The sequence below is a fragment of the Rhodotorula graminis genome (assembly GCF_001329695.1).
Source record: "Rhodotorula graminis WP1 unplaced genomic scaffold RHOBAscaffold_1, whole genome shotgun sequence".
In the NCBI taxonomy this organism is placed as follows: domain Eukaryota; kingdom Fungi; phylum Basidiomycota; class Microbotryomycetes; order Sporidiobolales; family Sporidiobolaceae; genus Rhodotorula; species Rhodotorula graminis.
Window position 1 is genome coordinate 409,583 of NW_017264928.1, and position 24,810 is coordinate 434,392.

A 24,810-nucleotide genomic window follows, 5' to 3' on the forward strand; every position below is an offset into this window, starting at 1 on the left:
CAACCCGCCCGACCGCCTCGAGGGTCCGTCCTCCTCCACTCTCCCCACCTTGCCATGGCGTCGCTCGACTGCACCGAGCGTGGCTGTGAGCTGCATGGGATCGTGGATGGACACTGACCAAGCTCTCATGTATTCGCAGTCGAGCGCAGGTGGCGCCTCGACCACGTCCAACCTCGAGTCGACCATCACTCGCCTCCTCGTCGCGACCAAGCAGCTCCTCGAAGGTGCGCCTCTCGTATCCCCTCATGCACTCGCCCCATGTCCTGTCACTGACACTCAGACGACCCGACAGGACTCGCCAAATGGTCCCGCCGCGAGGTGGACGAGGAGGAGATCTCGCAGATCTACGTCAAGCTGGGCAACGACTTCAACGTCGCCGTCGCCGCCTTTGCTCGCGAGGGCATCACGATGAAGTGCGTCCAACCTCCCCCTTGCTCTCAGCCCCCGTCATCGTCGCTGACTCTGTCGTGCCGCCACAGCGAGCTCATGGCGGTCCCGTCCGACCTGCGCGTCTGCCTCGAGAGCTGCTTGTCCAACCCTCCCTCGCAAGCCACCCTCGAGCTCCACCTCCCTGACGTCCGCCAGATCATCATCGGCCTCCTCCACGGCCTCCGCGACAAGCAGCGCCAGTACCGCGAGGGCGTCGCCGCACGCCGCGCCCGCGAGGCCAACGCCAAGGGCAAGGCGCCGGCTCTGCCGCCCTCGTCCAGCAGCGGGTCCGCAGGCGGCCTCCCGCTCACGCCCAACAGTGCGGGCAGGTCGCGCGAGGACCTGCGGCGCTTCGTCTCGCAGACGCAGGCGTCGTCGGCCCAGGACGAGGCGGCGGCGGCGAGGCGGTACAGCAACCGCAGCGCGGGCAGCGAGGTCGGGTCGTCGGCTGCCGCAGGAGCGCACGATCCTCGACTGTCGGCGGCGCTCAGCTCGCGCCTGTCGTCGGGCGGCAACGGCCCCATGCGCAGCTCGTCGATGCGCGACTCGTCCCGCTCGTCGAGAGCGACGTTCGACCCGCAGGACGGCTTCGCCCCAGCTCCGCCTTCCTCGGCGGCACCTGTTCACCCGTACATCCCGAGGACCAACTCGGCAACGTCGATCGAGTCGGTCCGGTCGGTCGCGAGCGCGTCGGGATCCGCTGCGCCGTCGCAGCGCGGCCCGCCGAGCGACCGCCCGCGCATGGTGTCGCCGCCTCCTCCTCCTTCGCGCACTCGTGACGGCGCAGTACCTGCCGTCCCGCAGACGCCGACGATGGACACGTTCGGCAGCGTCATCAGCGCTCCCTCCCCTCTTCCCTCGACCGTCATCCGCCCTCCTTCCATCGCCTCGGTCGCCTCGTCCGCCGAGGAGCCGCACGTCCAGCAGGCGCAGGCCGCCTCTCTCGAGGCTCTCAAGGCCTCGGACAACCTCTCGCGCCGAGCGAGCAAGCGCTACTCGGCGTACGCGATCCAGAAGATGACGAGCCCGACCCCGGGCTCGTCGTCGCCCTCGCCCGGCGGCACCGTGTCGAGCCCGAGCCACGAGCGCGCCAACCGCGCCCGCACCGTCGACCTGTACCGGGCAGGCTCGGGCTCGTCGGCCGGGCGCGAGCTCGCCGGCGCCGCCGACGTCCGGCGCAGCAAGAGCGAGCACGGCCGCGTCAGCCACGGGCGCACGAGCAGCCGTGCTGGCTCGGGCAGCGCTGGGTCCGCCGCGCCGCCGATACCGCCTATACCGCGGTCGTACTCGTCGCAGGCCGACCTGCGCACCGGCGCGGGCCACACGAGCCCGATCCTCGAGGAGGACGAGCGCGGCTCGCCGGCGGCCAGCCTGCGCTCCCCGCCCGCGTTCCCTCCGCCACCTCGGCCTGCCGACAGCGCCATCCCCACCTCGACCTCGTCGACCTCGCTCCGCCCCGCCGTCGACGCGCCTCGGTCGCCGTCGCCGGCGCTCCCGCCGCTCCCTACCGACGCACCTTCCTCCTCTACCGACGCACCCTCGACCACGCCTCGGCACCCACCGCCGTCGTCGCCTCCTTATCTACCGCCGCCGTCGTCCGAGCCCGAGTACCCGTGCTCCATCTTCCTCCAGATCGGCCGCGACGTCAAGAAGGCGCGCCTGCTCGGCCCGCCCGACATCCAGAGCCTGCGCCAGCTGTTCGTCGAGCGGTTCGGGTTTAACCCGGGCATGAGCGGCTGGCCCGACGTGTACCTGCGCGACACGGATGCGGGCGTGCACTTTGAGCTCGAGGACATGAGCGAGGTGAGGGCGGGCAGCGTGCTCAGCCTCAACGTCGACAGTGCGTCTTGCCTTCCTCTCTCCCTCACTCTCTCCTCTGCCCGTGACTCGTGACAAGAGGCACAGACTGACTCGGCCCTTTCGTCCTCTCGCAGCCGTCGAGGCCGTCAAGCAGCACATCGACCTGGGCATGTCCACGCTCGCGCAGGACATTAAGGAGCTTCGCGCGACCGTGACCGCCATGCGCCGCCTGTCGATGTCGGCCTCGTCCGCCACGCTCGCCCTCCCGCTCCTGTCGCCGTCGTCGCAGCCTCCGCCCGAGGCCCCGTCGTCGCCGAGCGAGAAGCAGTACCAGCAGGCGGCGCACAAGGTGCTCGCCATGCGCAAGCTCCACTCGACGCCCAACCTCGGCGCCGTCGCGACCGACGAGGGCGACGAACCTGCGCTGCCCGTGGCCGACGCCGCCGTCACCGCGCCGACGTCGCCCGCCCCGCCCCCGCCGGCTGCCGCCGCCGAGCGCTCGCCGGTCCCTGTACCAGCTCCCGTCGTCGTTGAGCCGCCGTCACCCGCGACGGCCGTCGCGCCCATCGTCGAGACGCTCAAGTCGCAGCACGCCGAGGTGCAGAACCTGCGGCGCGAGATCGGCGTCCTGCGCCAGATCTACGCCGACTTTACCTCGTCGACCAAGGAGATGTTCGCGTCGGTGCGGGTCCAGACGAGCCACGTGCAGCACCTCGCCCAGTCCAAGCTGTCGACCGACCGGGCGTTCGTCGAGGCCGGCACCGCCAAGCTCGAGGCCGAGAGCACCGACCTCGTCCTCCAGGTCGACACGCTCCAGGACACGATCGACACGATCCGCACCGACACGCTCCGAGGCGTCAAGCCACGGCCGCAGCACCTGAGCGAGGTCGCTTCGTCGCTGCGCAAGGCGACCGACGCGCGCACCAAGCTCGCGACCTGGCTCGCCGACGTCAAGCCGACGTGGTCCCAGATGTGGAGCGTCGAGTTGAGCAAGATCCTCGCCGAGCAGAAGGCGGTCGAGGAGCAGGCGACGCTCCTCGCCGAGCTCGACGACGACCTGACCGAGGTGTCGGGCGTCCTCACCAACATCCAGGCCGTCGCGCGGCAGCTCAAGGGCCCGGCCGGCGGCACCGGTGGCGCGACGAGGCGCGAGCTCACGTCGCTCGGCGGCGCCGACGACGCCAAGCGCGGTTTGTCGACCATCCTGCTCGAGGTCAAGGCGCTGCAGCCCGACCCGTCGCGGCGGCTCGAGGCGATCGCGCGCGCCGAGAAGCAGCGCGAGCTCGAGCTCGCGAGCCGCACCGACGAGTTTGCCGACGAGCTGGGCGACTTTGTCGGCAAGGGCAGGCTCAAGAAGAGCGGCGGGATCGAGGAGACGGAGCGGTTGCGCCAGCTGAGGAGCGAGGCGACTTTGCGGCAGATGTTCCAGGGCTAGACTCGTCGCCTGCACTGCAACTGAGAGCCGTGCACGTCCTCGCTTCGTTCGAGAGAGTCGACGCTGCTCCGGAAGCCGCGGACTTTGTGCTTCATCAGACGAGGCGACCTTTGACCTCTCTGCCTCGCTCCCACCGCGGCCATGTCTGCCGCCTCGAGCACGGCAGCTCGCCAGGTGCCATCGCGCATAGCTGCGCAGCTCGCGCGGGCACGCTCGCTCAATCCTCGCCTCAACGCCTTCACCCACCTCAACTCGCTCCAAGGTGTGCCCTCGTCTCGCTCCCTCCAGCCGCAGGATCGCGCAGACTGCTCACAGACACTCTCGTGCACAGATGTGACCGCCCAGAACGACCGCGCACCGCCAGCAGGCTCGCTCGAAGGCGTCTCGCTCGGCGTCAAGGACATGTTCGCGACCTCGGACGGCGCGCCGACCTCGTGCGGCTCTCGCATGCTCCAAGGTACGCCCCAACCGATTTCGCACTGTCCAGGAGCCACGCACGAGAGCTGACCCATTGCCTCTCCCCTTCCCTCCCCGCCGATTGTGACGAGCAGACTACGAGAGCCCGTTCGAGGGACCGTTGTGCGCCGACTACGAGCCGACGGGGCACTCGTCGTGGGCAAGACCAACATGGACGAGTTTGGCATGGGGTGCGTCGCTCCTCTCGCCTCTCCTCTCCTCTTGTCGCCCCGCCCTCCCCGTCGAACCGGACCCTGACGCCGATTCGGCTCCCCGCCCGTGCAGATCCGCCAACGTACACTCGCATTTCGGCCCCGTGCTCAACCCTGCAGGACCTGTCGGCATCGACCAGTCGCTCGCCGTGTCGGCCGAGGAGCAGCGTGTCGCAGGGGGCAGTTCGGGCGGGAGCGCTGCGGCGGTCGCGGCGGGCCTGTGCGACGTGTGCGTCGAGCTTCTCTGCCTCTCGTCATCTATCCGTACCTGACTTGGTCCCTCCTCCCGCAGAGCTCTCGCGAGCGATACCGGCGGCTCGACTCGGCTGCCGGCATCCTACTGCGGCATCCTCGGCTTTAAGCCCTCGTACGGCCTCCTGTCGCGTCACGGCCTCGTCGCCTACGCGAGCAGTCTCGACACGGTCGGCATCATGGCGAGGGAGGTGGAGCCTTTGCGACGAGCATTCGGTGCGTCCCCGTCAAGCCTTCTCGCTCGGACCTCGAGGCCACCCTCGGCGAGCGCGAGATCTCACAGCCAGTGCCTTTCTCGCAGTTTCAGCAAGCGCATACGACTCGAAGGACCCGACGTCGGCCCCGACGTTCGCCCGCACGAGGGCAGACGAGGTGCATCTCGCTCTGCGAGAACGGCTTGCGGGGCGAGAAGGAGCAGGAGTGCGAGAACGACCGCTGCAGGGCGTGCGGATAGGTGTACCAGCCGTGAGCTCTCTTTCATCCAGGCGCAGCCGTCGAGAACCTGCCCCTCGAACACCCTCCCTGACCCTCCCTCGCACGTACCGCCTCGCAGGACATCTTTCCGACCTCTCTCCTCTCTTCCTCCTCCGTCCTCGACCCGATCCGCACCTTCCTCCGCACCCTCGTCTCCCTCGGCGCATCCCTCTCGTCCGTCCGCCTCCCCTCGGCGCCGCTCGGCCTGTCGGCATACTATGTCCTCGCGTCGGCCGAGGCGAGCTCGAACCTGGCGCGGTACGACGGCGTGCAGTTCGGGCACCGGGCAGAGGAGAAGGTCGGCGAGAAGGAGCAGCTGTACGCGAGGACGAGGACCGAGGGGTTCGGCAAGGAGGTGAGGAAGCGGTTGCTCCTCGGGACGTTCGCCCTCAGCGCTGAGTGCGTCTTCTCGTCCTCTTTCTTCCCCTTTCCGGCCAAAATTCTTCTCAGAGCCTGTTACTGACTCTTGCGCCCGTGCGTGTCGCAGCGCGTTCGACAACTACTACCTGCAGGCGCAGCGGGTTCGGCGCCTCATCCAGCTCGAGCTGGACGACCTCTTTCGCTCGCCCAGCCCTCTCGCCACTCCCGCTCCACCTGCGGCACAACGACATGACGGCGTCGACTTTATCCTGCACCCGTCGGCCATGTCGACGGCGCCCCTCCTCGCCTCGTGCTCGCCCGCTGCGTCCGGCTCGACCTCGACCTCGCCCGCCTCGCCCGCCGACACCGAGCCGGCCTCGCGGTCCGCCTACGTCCAGGACCTTCTCTCTCTGCCGGCGTCGCTTGCCGGGCTGCCAGCGCTGTCGATCCCGGCCGGTCGCTCGACGGACGACGGCTGGCCCGTCGGCGTGACGCTCGTTGGGCAGTGGGGCGCCGACAGCGAGGTGCTCGAGGTCGCGCAGCGTGTCGAAGCGGCTCGTGCGGTGGAGCAGCAGTAGAAGGAGGAGGCGCAGGTGCCGCAGTGGAACGAGTAGATCTCGTCGTCGCCCAGGCCGCTCCGAGGAAAGCCAGCCTTGCTCGTCTCTCTGGTTCTTTTTCTGTGCGCCTACGACGTGTCTGAGAGAGCTTTGCGAGTGCAGGGGACACGATTCTGCAGCACTCTGAGGCGAGAAGAGAGAAGGAGGAAGTCGCCGAGCCGGCCCCGCTCGACTCTGTCGCCGACCTTGCACGACCGCCTGGCATTCCTGCTTCTGGTCGCACCGCACGAGCACTACTGCTCGACACCGTCCACCGCCGTGCGCGCACGCCTCGACCAGCGGCTGCCCCGTTCGCCCATCGGCCCAGCCTCATCCTCATCACCTCGTCAGCTCCGACGACCTCCCCTCGCCGCCTGGACGCCCCGCCCGTACCTCCAGTCTAGCCCACGAGGCCGACAGACACCATGGGCCTTCTCCCGACCCCGAACCACGTCGCCCTCATCCGCGACTGCTACGTCCAGCCCCACTCGTCCTCGTCCTCGTCCTCCCCCTCGGCGTCGAGCCCGCTCCCCCAGCCTGCGTCCAACGCCCTCTCCAAGCTCACCTTCTACGCCGTCAACCGCCCGACCAAGATCCCCAAGGTCGTCGCCCACCTCGTCGAGCGCGCATCCAAAGCCCGCGCCTCGAGCGGGCCCAAGGCCCGCGCCGACCTCGCCGTCACGGTCGACATTGTGCGCGGCCTCGTCGTCGAGACGGGCGAGAGCGGCAAGGAGGGCGCGGGCGAGCTCATCAAGGGCGCCATGGCCGAGGAGGCCCTGCGCATCGCCGAGATGGCGCTCGGCGGCGAGGGCGGCAAGGGCGACCTGTTCTCGACGGCCCAGGTCCGCAGCGGCAAGAGGGACCCCGAGATGGAGGCCCGAGGTGCAAGCTTGGTGCGTCCCTACTCCCCCTTGCGTCCCGAGGTCGCCTCGCCGTCCACCGTCCTGACCCTGTTTCCTCACCTCGTGCGCAGTTTCACGCCGTCGCCACATTCTTGACCGCGCCGTTTCTCGGCGCAAGTGACGGCGTCGGCAAGCAGTACTTGCGATGCCTGTCGCTCGTCTCGGGCCTCGCTCAGCTCCAGGGACCGGGCAACGCCGAGTGAGCCCCGCCTCGTCCCCTCCCTCTTTCTTGCGATCTGGCCCCTGACTGAGACTGACGAGCGCGTTCAACAGGTCCCGCTTCATCGCGCTCAAGGCGCTCGACGGCGCGGCAAGATCCGAGTACCTGTACGCGACGGGCGGCGAGTACGATCGGCAAGTCGAGGAACTCGTGCCGGCGCTCCTGCGCAACTGCCTCGACACCGACATTGACAACTTGCGGGCCAAGTGCGTCCTCTCGTCCTCTCGATCTCTCGAGCAGAGCCGAGACTGACCGACTCTGCCGCAGTCTCTCGTCGACGCTCGCCGACGACAAGTCGCTCCAGCCCAACCCGACCTCGCTCGCCTCCCGCAAGACCTCGTCCATCTCGCTCCCCGACGACGCGTCAAAGCTCCCCGCCGACTCGACCGTCGCCCTGCCCATCCTCCTCCTCCTGTCGCGCCTCTCGACCGTCCCTCAGCTCCTCTCCCTGCACGCCTCGTTCGCCTCCTTCCTCGACCAGCACGAGGCGGGTCATCTGTGGCACGGCGAGTCGCAGCCTGTCGTCCTGTTCCTCGCACGCGCCTTCCTCGCGGCGGCGCCGGCAGGTCACCGAGCGCCCGTCGTCGCCTGGTGGAGCGACCAGGCCGGCGACATCTACGACCGCGACACGCAGCACCGCAGCATCACGCTCCTGTTCGTCCTCAAGCAGCTCATCGAGCCGACCACGGCGACGACACCGCAGAGCGAGGAGGTCGCCGTCGAGGGCCTGAGCGCCGGCGGCGTCCTCAACACGCTCGTCGAGCTCCTCGTCCGGCGAGCTCGCCTTTCTTCACCGGTCGGCACGCCTAACGGCCTGCGCGAGTCGCCCGCGCTCGGCTCGGACCCGACCCCGACCGACCCCGACCCGCTCCTTCGCCCTCTCCTCGCCGTCGTCGCCGCACTCGCACGCTCGTCCGCCGCGCGAGGTTACCCTTCCCAGCTCGACGACCTCGCCTCAGACGTCATCGACCTCCTGCGTGCGCTCAAGCTCGAGGAGGGTCGCGCCGAGCGCCTCGTCAGCGGCATGACGAGCGAGGAGAAGTGCCTCGCCAAGGTGCGCGTCGTCAAGGCGCTCCGAACGCTTCTCCAGGAGGCGCCGCGCCCGGCGGCGGTCAACGGCGACTCGTCGTTCACGGTCAAGCGCTCGCCCGTCGGCGACGACGTCCTCGCCGCCGCACGGTCGAACGGCGCCTCGGCCGACGAGCTCGATCCTGAGCTCATCCGCCCTCGGCCCGTCGCCGGCGCGAGCAACGGCACGCTCAAGCGCGTCGCGTCGCTCGAGGCGCCCGGCGCTCTCGGACTCGGTCGACCGCTCAACGGCACGTCGCCTGCCCTGCACGATGGCGACGCCCGCCTCCCGCTCGACGCCGAGCAGCCCATCCTCCGCGTCTCGACGCCCGGCGGCGCGTCGACCACCCCGCCTCGCTCGCGCGACCCCTCGGCGTCGCGCCCGAGCAATGGGCCGCCGTTGTCGTCGACCGAGATGCGCCGTCAGCCGGTCGCACCTCGCACCTTTGCCCGGTCGCTCTTCATCCTCACCGAGCCCGACTTGCGGCTCCGGGTCGAGTACGCCGGCGCCGCAGCCGTGTACGTCTCGCGCGAGCTGCCCCTCGTCGTCAGTACGAGCAGCGGCAGCGCCGGGTCGGCCGACGAGCTCGCGTCCTTCTGGCGGCAGCTCCACGCCGGCGTGTACGGCCTCGCGATCGGCGAGTCGTCGCCGCCCTCATCGTCGTCGGCACGAGACGGCGCTGTCGACGGCGCGCAGCACGCCCTGCACCGCACCCGCAGCGCGCGCAGCTTGCGCTCGCAGCGCAGCACGCAGTCGTTCCACGACCGCGACGACGTCGCGCACGTGCCTGCCTCGTCGTCTCGCAGCGCGCCCGGCGCAGCAGACTACGCCGCGCTCGCGGCGCTCGTCGAGGCGGTGCCGCGCGTGCCCGCCGCCGTGCTCGAGGGCGTGCCGGCGCTCCTCGCGCTCGACGCCAAGGCGGCGACGAGGTGGGAGGTCGGGCTCGCTGGAGGGGCCGAGCTTGGCGGCGAGGGCGGTGGGGCGGACCCGGCGAGGGCGCAGGCGTGCAGGGAGGTTGCGGCTCGAGGGCTCAAGGCGGTCGGCAGGGCCTGGGGCCTGACGGAGCTCGAGCAGCTTGGCCAAGAGGTGCGTCCGCTCTCACTTTCTCACCCTTTCACACAAGACTAATGTCGATACATCGCGCAGGCTCTCGTTTCGCTGTCGCCGTTCGTCATCCCCGCCGACGCACGGCCCTCGTCCGGCTTCGCCGCCCGTCCGACGGCGGCACCTGCGGCTCTCAACGCCTCGCTCGTCATCGACATCCTCGCGACCGACTCGGGCCTGCAAAAGGCGGCGCAGCTCGACCGCACGAGCCTCGCCTCGCTGCTGGCGCAGCCGTGGTCGTACGAGGCCGCAAAGGTCGAAGGTGCGTCTCTCCTCCTCCCTCTCGGTCCGTTGCAGCGCGACGATACTGACACAGTCTTGCACCCTGTTCTACAGCGTCGTCGGCGCTCCGCTCGCCGTACTTCTCGTCGGCGCTGCCCTCGCGGTCGCTCATCAACCTCGCCGGCCCTTCGCGCTCGCGAGCAGGCTCGCGCGCCGGTTCCACCTTCCGCCTCGCCTCGTCGCCGCCTCTCACGGGCGGCGGCACGTCGCTGCACCCGCAGTCGATCCGCTCGAGCGTCGTCGGCAGCGGCGGCGGCGGGCCAGGCTCGCTCGCGCCGTCGACCCGGTCTCGGTTCGGCCACGTCCCGAGCCTCGCCGACCTGCAGGCCGGGCTCGCCGGCACGTCGATCCACACGGCGACGCGTAGCGCGAGGACGAGCGCGGCGCCGAGCGTCGTGAGCAGCGTCGGCGGGACCGGCGGATGGGGGACGGGCGGGTCGGGCACGGGCGGGTCGGACGCAGGAGCGGGTTCAGGGCTCGGGAGGCGCAGGACGAGCAGGGCGACGCCGGAGAGTGTGCTCGAGCGCGTCGGGAGGAGGAACCGTGCCGGCACGGGAGCGTCGAGCCTGAGCGCCGCCGGCACAGGAGGAGGTCCGAGCGCGGTCGTCGAGGCGGAAAAGGGCATGGCGGCGCTCTGAGTTGGAGAACCTTCGAGGATCATGTTCGTATACTGTGCTGCTGTGCAAAAGACCGAGTCTCTTGGCTCTCCCCTTTTCTCCACGCGACAAGAGAGCGACGATGGACAGGAGGCGAGAGTACAGCAAGCCGGCGCGACACAGAGTTCTACACAGAGAGGGAAAGAGGGAGACATGTAGACAGAGGGGAAGGGGTGCTCGAGGGAATGTACAGGGGCAGAGGAGCGACGTCAAGCGTCGTCGTCGCTCGAGGAGGACGAGGTGAGGCCGAGGAACCGAGCAGCCAAGGCCGGCGGGTTCTCGATACCGCCACGGCCGACCACTGCAGACAAGGGCAAACGCGTTCGTCAGTATCTGCTCGAGCGAGAGAAGGAGAGAGAGAGAGAGAGAGAGAGGGAGAGAGAGAGGGGAGACGCACTGAAGCTGGCCTCGATCGGAATCTCCTCGAGCTCGACCTCGCCGAACCCGCTCAGGGCGATGCGCACGCTCGTGATGCCGGCCATGCTCGCCTTGACCTTGTTGCCGCTGCCGCCAAAGATGATCTTGGCGACAAACCGGCGCAGGACGTCGCCTCGACCGGGGAGGAGGTACAGCGGCGCGTCGACGAACGTGGCGACGACAAACGTCGTCGCGTTGTGGGTCGCGTTGGCGGGCGTGTGGATCGTCTCGGCGGCCATGGCCGACGAGGGGCGCATGCGCGCAAAGGCGTTGGCCGGGACGGGCGACGGCGGGTAGTCGGCCGGGTCGCTGCCGCCGAGAGCGTCGAGCTCGTCGTCGTCGCCCGAATGCGACACGCCGAAAGCCGACGACGGCGCCGACGAGTCGACAAAGGCGAGCTGGGCACGCTTGGCGAGCGACGAGCTCGGCGCGTCGACGAGGGCCGCCTGCTGCGCCCGACGCGGCAAGTCGCCGTCGTACACGAGGACGTCGGGCCAGATCCACTGGGCGTCGAGCCCGGCGGCGAGCTTGGCCGCAATGTCGGGCATGACGACCTCGCCGACGACCTTGCCGCTCGCGAGCAGGTCGGCGTCGGTGTCGCCGCCGCCCAGCTTGATGCGCATGTCCTCCATGCGCAGGTCGCGGAACAGCTCGGGCGTCTCGTTGGTGCCGGGCACGCGCACGTGCAGCTCCTTGCCGCGCACGAGGTCGGCGACGAACGCCGGCGGGAAAGGCGCGTCCGGGCTCGGGTCGTCCGACAGCGGCGGCTCCGGGTGCGCGTCGTACCGCACGAACACGTCGTTGTCGCGGCCGGCGAGGTACCGAGCGACGAACCGCGACAGGGCACGCGACAAGGGAGGCTGCGGCTCGGCCTTGCGGGTCGTCTGGCGCCGCGACGAGGACGAGAGGTCGAGCGAGGTCGGCGGAGGAGGGGTCGGCGCCGACGGCGTGAGGTTGCCCGCCGGGACGAGGTGGCCCGAGACGTCGAGCTGGGCCGACTCGCTGCCGAGCGGGAACGAGATGGGCGCCATAGCGACCTTGGCGAGGGCGATCTCGTGCGGGTCGTGCGGCGAGCGCTGCCCTTGAGGGAGCGGCGGGAGCGGGAGGTGGATCGAGACGGGGACGCGGAACGGCATGCCGAACGCGATGGCGGGCAGTCGACCGTCATGGATGGCGTCGAGGAGCGGGTTGGCGACGAGGGCCGAGGCGGCAAAGGCGATGACGGTCGTGTTCGGGTGCGCGGGCGACGCCGTCTCGAAGACGCTGATCGAGGTCACGTTGGCGAGCTTGTCGGGGTCGTCGGGAATAGGCATGTCGGGGACTGTACGAGGAGAGAAGGCGCGAGTCAGTGCGCTGGTCGAGAAAGAAGGAGAGAGAGAGAGACGGAGGAAATGGGCGACGCACTCTCGCCACCGACGACTCGAGCCAGGCCCGTCACCCTCGTCGCCTTCATGCGACGGAGGAACCACCCTGCAACGCCTCGGGTGTGCGGCGCGCCGACGTGGGCGACGACCTCGCGGATCTCGGCGCGGACGGCGTACGTCTTTGCGTCCCACACGGCCTGGCCAAAGCGGGCGAGGTCGGCGGGCGAGGGAAAGTCGAGCGGGACGTGGAGGGTGAAGGGGTGCATGTCGGGGACCGGGTTGGCCTTTGTCGGGTACGAGAGCGGGAGGGTGAGGGTTTCGAGCGAGGGGACGACGACGAGGGGCTGGTCGCTGTCGAAGCCGTCGCGCGCGTCGTAGATGGCGACCTCGCCGACGTTGACCGAGACGGAGCGCGCCTTGCGCACGCCCCACCGGGCCATGCGGCCCTCGGCGCGGCGGATCCAGCCGCCGTCGTCCTTGCGCTCCCAGTCGAGCGCGCGGCGGACGTCGATGCCGGCGACGGCGTCGAGCTCGACGAGGATGCCCGCGCCGGCCTCGTTGGCGCGCACGCGGACGGCCGAGGGCCCTGCCCACAGGAGGCCGCGCTCGGCCATCTGTTGCGGGTCGCCGTGGCGGGTCTGCTCGGAGAGGAGGCGGCCGACCCAGAGGTGGAGGACGGCGAGGACGACGAGGAGGGTGACGAAGAGGATGCTCGACAGGAGGCACAGGACCGAGCCGACGGTCCACCCTCGGGCGTGGGACGACGATGAGGGGCGGCGGATCGAGACGAGGCGCATGCCGTCGTCGTCGTCGTCGTCGTCGTCGTCGTGGTTGCCGCCGAGGTGGTTGGCGGTGCCGTTGGCCGTCGAGCGGTCGCGCTCGTCGTCCGAGTCGTCGTTTACGAGCGGACCGCGGCCGTGGCGGAGGCGGCTCTGGTGTGCTGCGGCGGGCGAGGACGACGGGGTCGAGGCGAGCAGTGGGGCCGTCTCGAGGTCGTTGGAGCGGTCAAAGGCGTCGGACGCTCGCGCCTTGCCCTTGACGGCTGGCGGGTCTGCGTTGCCGTTGCTCATGGGGCGGGTGCGGGTGCAGGTGGACGAGTCGTCGTCACCGATCGTGAGGTTGGTGGTGGGCGAGCGAGGTGGGCGGCGGCGGTGGGCAGGTGCGTGTCGCGGGGGAGGGTGGTCGTTGGTGGGTAGAGGTGTGTGTGCACAGCTGGTCGCGGTGCTGGTGGCTAGCGGGCGAGGGTTGTTGATGGAGGGAGCAACGTCGAGCCTCCCCCGAAGTTTGACCGGCCACCTTCGCCGCAAAGTGCCGGACCTCGCCTCCCTCAGCTCCTCTCTCGCTGCATCCTTGTCCGCCAAGCGATGCTCTCCCGCGTCACCGTCCGCTCGCTCGCCCCCTCGCCCGCCGCCTCGACCCGCCGCTCGCTGTCGACCCTCATCGCCAACCCGGCCCGCCGTCTCGCTCCCTCTGCCCTCCACCGCGCTCCTCTCGTCGCCCACACCACAAAGCCCGCGTTCGCTGCCACCATGGGTGCCACCCGTCTCTCGTCTGGCGGCCACGGCGAGTCTACTGTGCGTCCCCCTCCTCGAGCCAGAGGGTGACCCCCACCTTGACACGCCCACGCTCACACTCTTTCCCTCGCTCCTCTCGCCCCCCAACAGGTCCGCCCGCCGCCTGACCAGGTCATCCAGGACATTGCCGACTATGTCCACAACTACGAGGTGCGCCCCCGTCTCGCTTCCCCCCTCATTCTCGCGCTCCCTCCCCTCCCCCCCTCCTCCTTCGGCTAGCCGTCCATTCCCCGCGGACCTCGCTCCTCCTCCCACCCTCGCTCCCGCCTGCCACTCCGAGCGACGCACTGACACCCTCAAACACACGCCCAGATCAAGTCGGACGTCGCCTACTCGACCGCGCGCCTGTGCCTCATCGACACGATCGGCTGCGGCCTCGAGGGCCTGCGCGTGAGCGACGAGTGCCGCGCCCTCATGGAGCCCATCGTGCCCGGTACCGTCGTCCCCAACGGCACAAAGGTCCCCGGCACCCCCTTCCAGATGGACCCGGTGTACGTCCCCCTCTTCCTCGTCGTCGTCGTCAACGAGCTCGCGGTCGAGAGACTGACCGGCTCCTCGCCCCTCATACTCGCAGTCGCGGCGCGTTCGCCATCGGCACCCAGATCCGCTGGCTCGACTTCAACGAGTGCGTCTTGCCCTTCCACTCGGTCCCGACGCGAGCGCGGAATGAGAAACTGACCCTCCTCGCCCCGCAGCTGTGCGTCCGCCTCGCCGCATCTCCTGCGACGCGTCGAGTTTGAGAACTGACTCGTACACCCCACGCGCAGGCTTCCTCGCCGCCGAGTGGGGCCACCCGTCCGACAACCTCGGCGCCATCCTCGCCGTCGCCGACTACCTGTCGCGCACGGGCGAGCCGCTCAAGGTCCGCGACGTCCTCACGGCCATGATCAAGGCGCACGAGATCCAGGGCTGCATGGCGCTCGAGAACTCGTTCAACCGCGTCGGCCTCGACCACGTCATCCTCGTCAAGCTCGCGTCGGCCGCCGTCGTGTCCCAGATGCTCGGCCTCACGCGCGACCAGACGGTCGACGTCGTGTCGCAGGTCTTTGTCGACGGCCAGAGCCTGCGCACGTTCCGCCACGCGCCCAACACGGGCTCGCGCAAGAGTTGGAGCGCCGGCGACGCGTGCATGCGCGCTGTCCACCTCGCGCTCCAGGTCAAGCGTGGCCAGATGGGCATCCCGACCGTCTTGACTGCCAAGACCTGGGGCTTCTACGACGTCCTGTTCAAGGGCAAGGAGTTCCAGTTCCAGCGCCCGTACGGCTCGTAGTGCGTCTCCCCGTCCTCCCTCTCTTCTTGTCCCTCTCCTCGCAGGTCCTTACTTCCCTCTCTCGCGCAGCATCATGGAGAACGTCCTCTTCAAGATCTCGTTTCCGGCCGAGTTCCGTGCGTCCCTCGTCTGCGTCGCCCTCGTCGTCGCCGCCGAGCCCGCACTGACCCCCTCTCGCGCCGCGCATCCACAGACGCCCAGACCGCCGCCGAGGCCGCGCACGTCCTCCACAAGCAGCTCAAGGACATGGGCAAGTCGTCGGACGACATCAAGCACGTCCAGATCCGCACGCAGGAGGCGGCGATCCGCATCATCGACAAGAGCGGCCCGCTCGACAACTTTGCCGACCGCGACCACACGCTCCAGTACATGGTCGCCGTCCCGCTCATCTTTGGCCGCCTCACGACCGAGGACTACTCGGACAAGGTCGCCGCCGACCCGAGGATCGACGCCCTGCGCGAGAAGGTCCGTCCCCCTCGTCGTCCTTCTTCCTCTCTCTCTCCTCGCCCTCACCTCGTGACTGACTCGACGTTTCCTCATTCTCTCTCGCCCCACAGATGCAGTGCGTCGAGGACAAGACGTTCACGGCCGACTACCACGACCCGGACAAGCGCTTCATCTCGAATGGGCTCACCGTCACGCTCAACGACGGCACCGTCCTCCCCGAGGTCCACATCGACTACCCGGTCGGCCACAAGCGCCGTCGCGAGGAGGGCACCCCGCTCCTCAACGCCAAGTTCGAGCGCCACATCCGCCCCCACTTTGAGTCGGCGCACGTCGACAAGTGCGTCCCTCTTCCTCTCTCTCCTCCTCTCTCCCTCTTCCTCTCTCTCTCTCGCCGTCACAACGTCTCTCCTATCGGGTGTCGTCCCTCGTTCGAGTCGCTCACCAAGTCTGTCTCTCCCCTCGCGCACAGGATCCTCAAGCTCGTCGGCGACCAGCAGACGTGCGAGAACATGAGCGTGAGCGAGTTCACCGACCTCTTTGTCACCAAGTGATCGGGAACGAGACGGCGGTAGACAAAGAAGACGCAGGGCTTCTTTTGCAATGAGGAAAAGCCGAGCAGTGCCACAGGACCTTCTTTTTCCCCTCGCGTGCGACGACGAGAGAAGGGAGGCTACAGAGTACGACAGCGAGATCTCGACAAAGACTGAGTGCGAGAGTGATAGAGAGAGCCGCCAGGGCTGTGGGAACGAGTGCGAGGGGGGTGCGAGTGTCTGTTCGGCAAAGAGGGAGAGAGGGAGGGAAAGAAGGGCGAGAAGACGGGAGGGCTCAGGCGACGATGACGACCTCGGACAGGATGTGGTACGCCCCCTGCTTCATCGTCAAGTGCAGGCGCCGCTCGACCGGGCCCGCCAGGTCGTCCTCGCCACCGGCCGCCCCAGTCCCGCTCGGGTCGACCGACGACCGGCGCGAGCCCGTCAGGGACGGCGACGGCGACGATGACGCAGGCGAGGGCGAGGAAGGGATTGCCGTGCCGTCGTACGTGAGCGAAATGTGCGTGCCCGTGATGAACTGGGCCTGCGAGAGAGAGAGAGAAAGAGAAAGTCGGCGCTCGAGCCTCGTCGAAAGAGGGAAAGGGGGAGAAGTGCGGCAGCGTACCAGTCGACCACTGAAGGCGTTGCGGATCTCGACGATGGTGGGCGAGATGGCGACTGTAGGCAGGACGTTGGCCGAACGAGAGAGGGCGGAATGAGAGAGATAGTCAGGACGCGTGCTTGGGAGCGACGAGGCCGAGGCGGTAACGCCGGACCGCTGCGAGGGAGAGATGAGGACGCACAGATGTAGGGAGCGCAGTAGGCGATCGTCTCGGGCTTGCTCTCCCACTCGATGAACGGGCCCTCGATCGGCTCGCCGTGACGGCCGACGTGGATGGCGAATTCTGCGGGTGAACCGAGACGTGGTGAGACGCTGTTCGACGAGTCGACGAGAAGCGGACGAAGAGAGAGAGTGGGACGCACCCGAGTAGGCGAGGAGGAACTTGCTGTCGCCGATGCGGAACATGCCCATCGTCGAGGCGTCCTCGCAGCGCTTGGCGAGCAGGTACAGGGCCCGGTCGTGTCGCGACGGCGGAAAGTCGGGCACCGTCATCGTCCTGTGCAGGGCGGGTCACAAGATCTCGTCAGGCTCTGGCGCACGAGGTCGAGAGGGAAAGGAGGTCTGAGCGCGCACGCACCTCATCGACTCGAGGTCCATGATCTCGACGCCGCGCGAACCGATGAGGGCGAGCTTGGAGCGCTGGAAGTGGAGGCCAGTGACGAGCGACGGCCTGTGTGTGAGAGTCCGAGTGAGCGACTGGCTCGGCCTCGTACTTCCAGCCCCCGTCGACCCGGCGCCGAGAGAACGAGGGCTAGAAAGAGAGAGCGCGACGCACATGAAGAACTCCTTGTACGTCCTGAACCACTCTGGCCTGCCGCCACCGAGACCCAGGAAGCGGTGCCCGCCGCCGCCGCCTCCCCTCGCCCGCTCGGCGTTGCTGACGGGCTCGAGCGCCTTGAAGACCGACTCCTTGACGCCCGACTTCTTGGCGTCTGTGGTCACGGACAGGGTCAGGTCGAGGCTCACGAGACGAGGAGAAAGAGGCGAGGTATGCGCGGGCGAGAGGGAGAAGGAAGTGACGTGGAGGCGGGCGACGAGGGGAAGAGGACGCACAGATGACGAGCGTGCGAGGGTCGGCGTCGCCAATCTTGCCGACCTTGAAGAACGAGACGTCCTTCTGCCCGCTCAGGCGTTGCGGTGCTGCGTGAGGGCAAGGTACGAGGGTCAGGATCGGGCTCGAGAAGGAGGAAGACGACAATGAAGGGAGCGAGGGACGCACCTTTGCTGGCCTGGTCGAGCTTGCTGCCCGCCTTGCTCGGGATGAGGGCCTCGAGAGCGTCTGCAGGAGCTAGAAGCGTCAGTCGCGACCGGATCGAGGCCTTGAGCCGGGCTCATGCGGCCCGACGACGGGGACGAGTACGCGGACAGGACGACTCACAGGCGACGAGGACCTTGTTGGCGATGACGAGGAGGAACGAGAACTCGGGCAGGACGGCGCACTGCGTGATGCCCTCGAGGTGGACGACCTGCTGCATCGTCCTCGGCCGACCCTGACCCGCCGCCGACGCCGCCGACGAGCCCGCTCCTCCCGCGCGCCAACCGACAAAGATGCCCTCGGCGCACCCGGCGACGACGAGCCACTGGTGCCCGTCGCCCGACGCCGAGCCCGCCGCGGCAGGCATGCGCAACGGCGTCGAGCACGTCGGCTTGCCAAAGCGCGTGCCCGGGTCGGCCCTCGCGGCGGCCGGGCTGAGCAAGCTCCCGACGACGGCTGACGTCGAGCCAAACGTGAGGTCGGCGAGCGGGTCGAGGCGCACGACCGGGTTGGCGGCGGCGTACTGGGCGCGCTGCGCGACGGCCGCGTGCAGGTGCGCCTCCCACTGCGAGCGCAGCGCGGCCGACTCGACGTACAGGTGCACGAGGCCGTCGTACCGCCCGAGCTGGAAAAACGAGATGGGCCACAGGAGCGAGTCGCTCGCGCCTCCTGCTGCTGCGCTCGAGCCGCTCGCGAGCCCAGGGCTTGGGGACCCGCCGCCGCCACCGCCGCCGCCGCCGCCGCCCGTCATGCTCGTGGCGAAGCTGCCCGTCGTGCTCGGCACGGGCGACAGCGGCGCGCCGCCGTCGGCAGCTGCCGCCGCGCCCACCGCTCCCGCAGCCGCACCGGGCGGCAAGCCGGCGCTCACAAAGCCCGAGCCACCGCCGCCGCCGACGCTCGCGCCCGTGCTGCGCGTGCTGCGCAAGTGGAAGCCGCTCGAGCGCGGCACGGGCGGGTCCGAGAAGCTCGTCGTGCGCAGCTGGACGAGGTCGATCGGGACCGGGCGGCGCGCGAGCTGGTACTTGGGGTGGCCCGTGCCGTCGCGGTCGAGCGCACGAGGCGGCTTGGTGACGACGAGGTAATTGTCCAACAGGACGACGTGCGCCTCGGCGAACTGGTCGGTGAAGGCCGGGCCCGACGCTTCGGGCCGGCGGAAGACGCGACCGGCGAAGAGGAGGCGGCGCCGATCGTCGACGAGCTCGAGGTCGGGCACGTCGCCGCCCTTCTTGACGAGGTCGCGGTGGTACTCGCGCAGACGGACGCGCTCCTTGGTGCGCTCGATGCCCTCGTTGGCGAGCGACCCTTGGCGCCGGATGACGTCGAGCGCCTGCTCGAGGTACGGCCGGTCCGGGTCGTCGGGCGCCGAGCTCGACAGGATCTGCTCGAGGAGGAGGACGTAGCGTAGGCCGCGGAACGTCGCCCGGTTGTGGAAGGTGTCGAACCCGCGCCGAGCCGCCTCGGGGCGACGCGAAAAGTCCTGCAAACGCGCACGGGGTCCGTGAGTCTCTCGTGTGCGCCCTCGTGAAGGAGGGAGAGGGAGAGACGAGGGACGTACGGCGAGGAGCTCGGCGAACCTCGGGTTCCGGTCCCTCTCCTCCTTGAGCAAGAAGTCGGCCATGGGGAACGCGACCGTGAACGCGACATAGTCGCGCTCCCACTCGAGCGCCGCATCGAGGACGAGTGCGCCGACGCCGCGAAACAGGTAGTGCTCGGCCTGGCGCTGGCGGAGCGCGGCGAGGAGCGAGCGCGAGTGGTCCCGGATCGCCGACAGGTTGAGGAGCACCGTCGACAGGAAGTGGGCGAGGCGCGACGCGGGCGCGATGATGGGCGGTTGCGCGTTGCGGAGCGGCTCGACGAACGCCTGCGAGCGCGAGAGGGAGAGACAGGGTCGAGTCAATGCGAGGCTCGACCGTCGGCGACGAGCGCCGCCTTGAGGAGGAGGAAGAGAAGGGAGAGGACGAACCGTCTCGATGAGGCACAGGTCGTCGTAGTACTTCTGCTCGCCCTGCACGAGCTCAAACACCTGGTTCTGGTACGCGATCTCGCGCTTGTCGAGCGCGTCGCGGACCTCGCTCGGGACGCTCGTCGCCCAGTTGTCGGCCTCGGGCTGTGGAGGAGGGACAGTCGATGGTGCTGCTGAAGGCGAGGGCGACGTCGAGGTGAGGAAGGCTGCGGACGACGGGCTGGCGGCGGTCGTGGTCGACAGGGTCGAGGCGAGGCGGTGCAAGGCCGGCTGCGGGCACACGAGGCGAGTCAGTTCACGAGACACAGAAGGGGAGACAAGGAGGAACTCGTGAGCGCACCTTGCGATTCGGGCAGTGGTAGGCGTAACACCCTCCTCCAGCGCCGCTCGAGCCTCCCACCTTCTCGCCCTCCCCGCGCTCGCGCTCGAACCGCTCGCAGAACGGGCTGTAGCACCTCGCCGCCTCGACGATGACGCCGTTCGGCACGGCAATGTCGTCGCCGAGCGGGCCCTCGCGCGCGAGCACGAACCGCTGCGAGTCGTCGTCGCGCACGCCGGCGCCGCCGGCGCGCCAGTCGCCGCTCCCGCCGACGCCGGCGCCCCAGTGCGGGTCATGGATCCACAGTTGGGCAAGGAGCGACTCGGCGACGCGCTGCGCGACCTGGCGCGGCGAGCGCGCCGACATCGCCGCCGACGACGACGAGGGGAGCGCGCGCACGAGGGTCGAGATGGCGGTCGCGCCCGAGAAGGCGTCGCCCGGCGCGGCACACGACGACGCCGACGACGCCGACACGTGCTCGTGGACGTGATCGGCGAGGAAGACGGCGAGGTGCGACAAGAGGGACGGGTCGAGGTACGCCGAGACGCCGCCGCGATCGTCGTCCCACGAGTCGGCGGGCGGTGGCGCCGGGGCCGGGAACGACGACGGGAACGAGGCCCACGACGACGAGGCCGTCGGCGCGCTGGGCTGGTACGGCAGCGTGTCGTAGCTGTTGGACCGGTGCGACGGCGCGCCCGGGAACTGGGGCGAGGCGTGCACGGGCGGCGTCAGGGTCGCGTAGCTCGCGTAGCTCGGACGGCGCGACACGTCCGGGCTCGAGGTGGTCGTGGCCGTCGTGGTCGGGTGTGACGAGGTCGAGCCCCAGCCCGAGCCGGTCGACGAGGACGAGGGCAAGGTGGACGAGGGTGAGGGTGAGGGGAGGGGCCGCGAGTAGGTCGACGACGTGTCGGTGCGCGACAGGTAGTCGGGGACGCCGGGCTGTTGGTGGTGGAGCGGCGGCGACATGAGGATGGTGGGTTGTCGGCGCGGCGGGGCGCTCTCCTGCCGCGGCATGAGTGGCTGGGGCACGGCCGGGCGGGCGGCGTAGGCCGGCTCCGAGGCGGTCGAGAAGTGTAGCGACTCGAGGCGGTGGCGGTAGTCGGTCGCGGCGGCGGCGGCGGCCTGCTGCTGCTCGAGCCGGCTCGAGGGAGGGCGCGGCGGCGGCGGCGAGTTGGGCGTGCCCGAGTCCGAGGGCGGGAGCGAGTAGACGCTGAAGTGGGACGACGAGGTGGACGAGTCGTGCGAGGATCTCGAGGTCGTGTGCTGCTGGGGCGGGTGGTGGGCGCCCTGGAGCGACTCTTGGCGTCGAGGCTGGACCGGGTTTGGGGCGTAAGCCGGGTAGGGCGGGTCGGCGAGGGCTTGCGGGGCGGTGGGCTGGGTTGCGTAGCTCGAGATGAAGGCCGACTCCTCCCAGGACGGGGTAGGGCGGTGGAAGACGGCGGGTTGAGCTCCCGGAGGAGGTGGGGGAGGAGGTCGAAGCGGACTCGACGAGGTAGTGGGCGGTGGTGGCGGGTAGGCCGGGTAGTAAGTGGTGGCGTAATCCTGCGGCGCATAGGGTTGCGCGTCGTGAGGGTAGAGCGGGGTTGCGGGCGAGGCGGAAGCGGGCGGACGAGGGGGACGAGGAGGAGGGGGGCGGCGCGCTCGCGGGTCGAACGAGGGCGCCATGGTCGGTGGGTCGAGTCGCAGCTGTGGTGGCTGCAGCTGTCGATTCCCTGGCGGATGGCTGTCGAGGAGGGGGAAGCCGGGTGCCCGTCTCTGGTTCGTCTCGAGCCCTCGCCTCTCTCCCTCACCGACGCTCACCACGACCGAGATGCTCCGCTCCATTGCTCGCCAGCCTACCAGGCTCATCGCCGGCACCCGCGCCGCCCACAACCAGGTCTCGCGCGTCCCCGCGTGCGTCCCGTCCCCTCCCTCTCCTCCTCCTCATCTCGCCCCCTCGAACTGACACTCGCACACACCCGCAGCGCACCGCACACCCCGCCCTCGGTCGGCCCCGCACAGGCGCCCAACCGCACCACCACCTGGTCAAAGTCCCAGGCGGCTCGGTCCGTCTCGGCCTCTCCCTCCTCTCGATTCCCTCGTTGCTTACCCTCTCCCGCCCTCCGCGCAGCACCGAGGCCATGGTCGGCCCGCGCTTCGAGCAGACCAACGAGACGTTCCAGCCCCGGCCACTCGCCGCCATCGAGCTCATCCAGGACGAGCCCATTCGCCTCGTCGAGGGCCGCACCGCCGCATGCGACGGCGGTGGGGGCGCACTCGGCCACCCGCGCATCTTTGTCAACCTCGACAAGCCCGGTTTTCACGCCTGCTCGTACTGGTGCGTCTTGGCGCTCTCTCTTTCTCTGGGGCTCGTCCGTCACCGAGAACCCGAACCTGACCGCGAACCTTGCCTTTCTCTCTCTACAGCGGCATTCGCTACGAGCGCGACCACTCGCACCACCACTAAGCCTCTATCTCGACGTCGAGGCGGATTGGGTGCGGCGCGAGTCGATGGTGAAGAGGACGACGTTGGTTGGAGGCCGTGTATGTGTGCTTCTCTGGATTCCCGTTTCGCTGTTTCTTCTCTCGCGGTCCTGCGAGATGTACTTGTGGCTCTCGAGAGTGATGTCTGCGGTTCTGAAAGCTCGTGGCAGCGAGAGGAGAGGCTGTGTCGCTCTCCTCGACGACAGCCACCTGCGGCGAGAGGCCTTGCCGCTCTCCACCAGCCCTCGCTCTCGACGCAGCGGTACCGACTGCAGCACCAGCTTGTGCGTCCCTCTCGCCCCTCGATCTCTGCGCAACGTGCGTGGCGCGGCGCACTGCAGGTCGCGCGCCGACTTCATCGCCTTTTCGGGCGGTCGACGTTGAGGAACCGCGAGGGCAGCTCGCGGTGGTGCGCGGGCAGCAGGGAAAGTCTCTGTGGGAGGTGCACGGAGCTGGGCGGGGTCGAGCAGGCGTCTTCTGCGCCGAGCCACACGAGCTGACCTTCTCCATACTTCCCCCTCGACTCGTCCGCCTCACCCGCCGACTCTCCCGCCGCCTGTTCCTCCCTGCACCCGCACGACCGTACCCGTCGACCTACAGCACACACCCGCCCGCCCCAGCAGCAGCCGCACCTTGACCCACCTCCGACCCTCACCTCGCACCGCCCCGTCCTCATCAGCTCGACCATGGCCGCCAACGCAGCCAACGAGATCGACAACCTCATCAGCGGCTCTGGCTCGACCGGTGGCTTGGGCGTCGCAGGTGGCAGCGGCGGCATCCCGTCCAACTTTGACGCCGCGAACGCCCAGAACGACGAGGGGGTGCGTCGCTGCTCTCTCTCTCCCTCTCTGTCTCCCCTTCGCGCCCTCTCCGGTCCCGGCTCTTTGCCCCTGTGACTTCTGCGCCATGGAGCGCAGCCAGATCGTGGAAGGAGGACGGCAGGGGCCGGCGTCGCCGCCTTCTCGCGGCCGGGACCATCCTCTCGAGCTCCCGCACGCCGCCACGACTCACCCTGACGCTCTTCCTCGCCCTGTACGCAGATTGAAATGGCCTTTGCGGTCTCCTGTATGGAACAAGCGGAAACCTACTTTAACTTGATCACCAAGGTCAAGCCGTCGTCGCTCAAGCGGTTGACCAAGTGCGCCGCTCGTCCTTGTCTCTCCCCACCTCTTCCGGGCCGCACTGACTGACTCGTCATCCGTTCCCTCGTCCTCTGCACACTATCTCCTGCCGCCCTTTCGTCGACCTCGCTCGCCCTTTCCTTCGCCGACTCGCCCTCGCCGCAGGTGGGACGAGGAGATTGTCGAGGCGTTCCTCCAGAACTTTCCCGAATACAACTTCGCCGACAAGCTCAAGGTGCTCAACGAGGACGAGATCAAGAGCGCCAACGGCAAGAGGAGGTGGCGCGAGTTCATGATGCCGTTCGAGAAGAAAGTTGGTTCGTCCTCGCCTTCCTCCTCCTCCTCCTCTCGCCCTTCTTTGTGGAGCCGCCCTCTGACGTGTACCGCACACTCCCTCTCTACGAAACCGCAGACGAGTACAACTTTGGCACTTTGATCCGGCTCGACTGCACCAAGGACTACTCGCAGGAGAACTCGATGTTTGGTGAGCCGCCCGTCCTCTCCCTCCTCTCCCTTGCCCTTCGTCCTCCTCGAGCGAGCACGCTCGACCACGCCTCGTCTGCGTCCTCGACCACCGTCGCCCGCCGGCTTGACCGCCTCGACCTTTTCCACCCTCCCTCTCTCGCACCCTCTCTGCCTCTCCTTCCGCCCTCGCTCTCGCCTCTCTCCTTCCAGCTCTCCTCCCTCTCTCGAACCCTCTCACTGACATTCCCTCCTCGCCTCCTTCCCCTTCCATCGGTCCCGTCGCGCAGGCTACCGCCTCCAGTTCTACGCGATCGAGATCCTCCGCAACCGCAAGGGCCTCAACGACGCCGTGTGGCAGCAGGCGCAGGACGACCCGACGGCGTTCGCGTGAGCGGCGGCGAGCGACGGCGAGCAGCGAGCGGCGAGCCGCGAGCTCGTGTGGGAGGGCTGAGAGCGGGAACGGGGCGGGCTCGAGCGCAGCAGGCGAGGCGAGCCGGGGCGAGATGTGTAAAGACCAGCTTTCAGACGCTCCTTTGTCGTCGGTCTCTCTCGCTGAGATGCCCTGAGAGATCGACAGCGCGAGAGTCCACCAGACCATGCTCGTGCGCGAGTCTCTCGACGAAGCTCGAGGCGAGGTAGGTGCGGGACCAGCGCGAGTGTGTTTTTGCATGCTGCGACGACGAGAGAAAGAGAACCTATGAGACCGAGACTAAGGAGAGGGAGAGAGTACGAGACAGACGAGGGAAGGGGGCA

At 69.0% G+C, this 24,810-nt stretch overlaps 8 protein-coding genes across 8 annotated transcripts; 6 read left to right on the forward strand and 2 right to left on the reverse strand.

Annotated features, from left to right (window-relative positions):
* Window positions 1-127: 127 nt before the first annotated feature.
* RHOBADRAFT_32642 (uncharacterized protein) lies at window positions 128-3,706 on the forward strand (the record flags this gene model as incomplete). Its single annotated transcript, XM_018413045.1, has 7 exons — window positions 128-224; window positions 293-413; window positions 480-704; window positions 1,260-1,469; window positions 1,848-2,269; window positions 2,364-2,578; window positions 2,834-3,706. The coding sequence occupies 7 exons, from the start codon at window positions 128-130 to the stop codon at window positions 3,662-3,664; spliced, it is 2,121 nt and encodes a 706-aa protein (XP_018274083.1). The 3' UTR covers window positions 3,665-3,706.
* Window positions 3,707-3,799: 93 nt separating this feature from the next.
* RHOBADRAFT_32644 (uncharacterized protein) lies at window positions 3,800-6,046 on the forward strand. The gene is made up of 8 exons (XM_018413046.1): window positions 3,800-3,926; window positions 3,996-4,121; window positions 4,216-4,311; window positions 4,406-4,561; window positions 4,625-4,800; window positions 4,886-5,049; window positions 5,138-5,457; window positions 5,546-6,046. The coding sequence occupies exons 3-8, from the start codon at window positions 4,292-4,294 to the stop codon at window positions 5,994-5,996; spliced, it is 1,287 nt and encodes a 428-aa protein (XP_018274084.1). The 5' UTR covers window positions 3,800-3,926; window positions 3,996-4,121; window positions 4,216-4,291; the 3' UTR covers window positions 5,997-6,046.
* A 393-nt stretch (window positions 6,047-6,439) lies between these two features.
* Window positions 6,440-10,303, forward strand: RHOBADRAFT_50557 (uncharacterized protein; the record flags this gene model as incomplete). The annotated part of the gene is made up of 6 exons (XM_018415379.1): window positions 6,440-6,907; window positions 6,988-7,115; window positions 7,190-7,342; window positions 7,404-9,291; window positions 9,352-9,571; window positions 9,646-10,303. The coding sequence occupies 6 exons, from the start codon at window positions 6,440-6,442 to the stop codon at window positions 10,227-10,229; spliced, it is 3,441 nt and encodes a 1,146-aa protein (XP_018274085.1). The 3' UTR covers window positions 10,230-10,303.
* Window positions 10,304-10,325: 22 nt separating this feature from the next.
* On the reverse strand, window positions 10,326-13,098 carry RHOBADRAFT_50558 (uncharacterized protein; the record flags this gene model as incomplete). Its single annotated transcript, XM_018415380.1, has 3 exons — window positions 10,326-10,548; window positions 10,645-11,985; window positions 12,069-13,098. The coding sequence occupies 3 exons, from the start codon at window positions 13,096-13,098 to the stop codon at window positions 10,457-10,459; spliced, it is 2,463 nt and encodes an 820-aa protein (XP_018274086.1). The 3' UTR covers window positions 10,326-10,456.
* A 294-nt stretch (window positions 13,099-13,392) lies between these two features.
* On the forward strand, window positions 13,393-16,254 carry RHOBADRAFT_47826 (uncharacterized protein; the record flags this gene model as incomplete). Its single annotated transcript, XM_018415052.1, has 9 exons — window positions 13,393-13,602; window positions 13,693-13,752; window positions 13,915-14,093; window positions 14,177-14,229; window positions 14,370-14,871; window positions 14,942-14,988; window positions 15,066-15,337; window positions 15,430-15,656; window positions 15,789-16,254. The coding sequence occupies 9 exons, from the start codon at window positions 13,393-13,395 to the stop codon at window positions 15,868-15,870; spliced, it is 1,632 nt and encodes a 543-aa protein (XP_018274087.1). The 3' UTR covers window positions 15,871-16,254.
* On the reverse strand, window positions 15,639-21,673 carry RHOBADRAFT_50560 (uncharacterized protein; the record flags this gene model as incomplete). Its single annotated transcript, XM_018415381.1, has 13 exons — window positions 15,639-15,654; window positions 15,787-16,393; window positions 16,475-16,527; window positions 16,653-16,754; window positions 16,834-16,967; window positions 17,049-17,141; window positions 17,247-17,403; window positions 17,525-17,611; window positions 17,691-17,750; window positions 17,850-19,203; window positions 19,282-19,587; window positions 19,690-19,959; window positions 20,030-21,673. 12 exons carry the CDS (start codon window positions 21,671-21,673, stop codon window positions 16,145-16,147), a joined length of 4,509 nt encoding a protein of 1,502 aa, XP_018274088.1. The 3' UTR covers window positions 15,639-15,654; window positions 15,787-16,144.
* Window positions 21,674-21,810: 137 nt separating this feature from the next.
* On the forward strand, window positions 21,811-22,573 carry RHOBADRAFT_50561 (uncharacterized protein). Its single transcript, XM_018415382.1, has 4 exons — window positions 21,811-21,901; window positions 21,973-22,053; window positions 22,119-22,325; window positions 22,415-22,573. Exons 1-4 carry the CDS (start codon window positions 21,819-21,821, stop codon window positions 22,452-22,454), a joined length of 411 nt encoding a protein of 136 aa, XP_018274089.1. The 5' UTR covers window positions 21,811-21,818; the 3' UTR covers window positions 22,455-22,573.
* A 509-nt stretch (window positions 22,574-23,082) lies between these two features.
* On the forward strand, window positions 23,083-24,589 carry RHOBADRAFT_65847 (uncharacterized protein). Its single transcript, XM_018418792.1, has 5 exons — window positions 23,083-23,292; window positions 23,512-23,609; window positions 23,758-23,909; window positions 24,005-24,076; window positions 24,345-24,589. Exons 1-5 carry the CDS (start codon window positions 23,158-23,160, stop codon window positions 24,446-24,448), a joined length of 561 nt encoding a protein of 186 aa, XP_018274090.1. The 5' UTR covers window positions 23,083-23,157; the 3' UTR covers window positions 24,449-24,589.
* The last annotated feature ends 221 nt before the right edge of the window (window positions 24,590-24,810 follow it).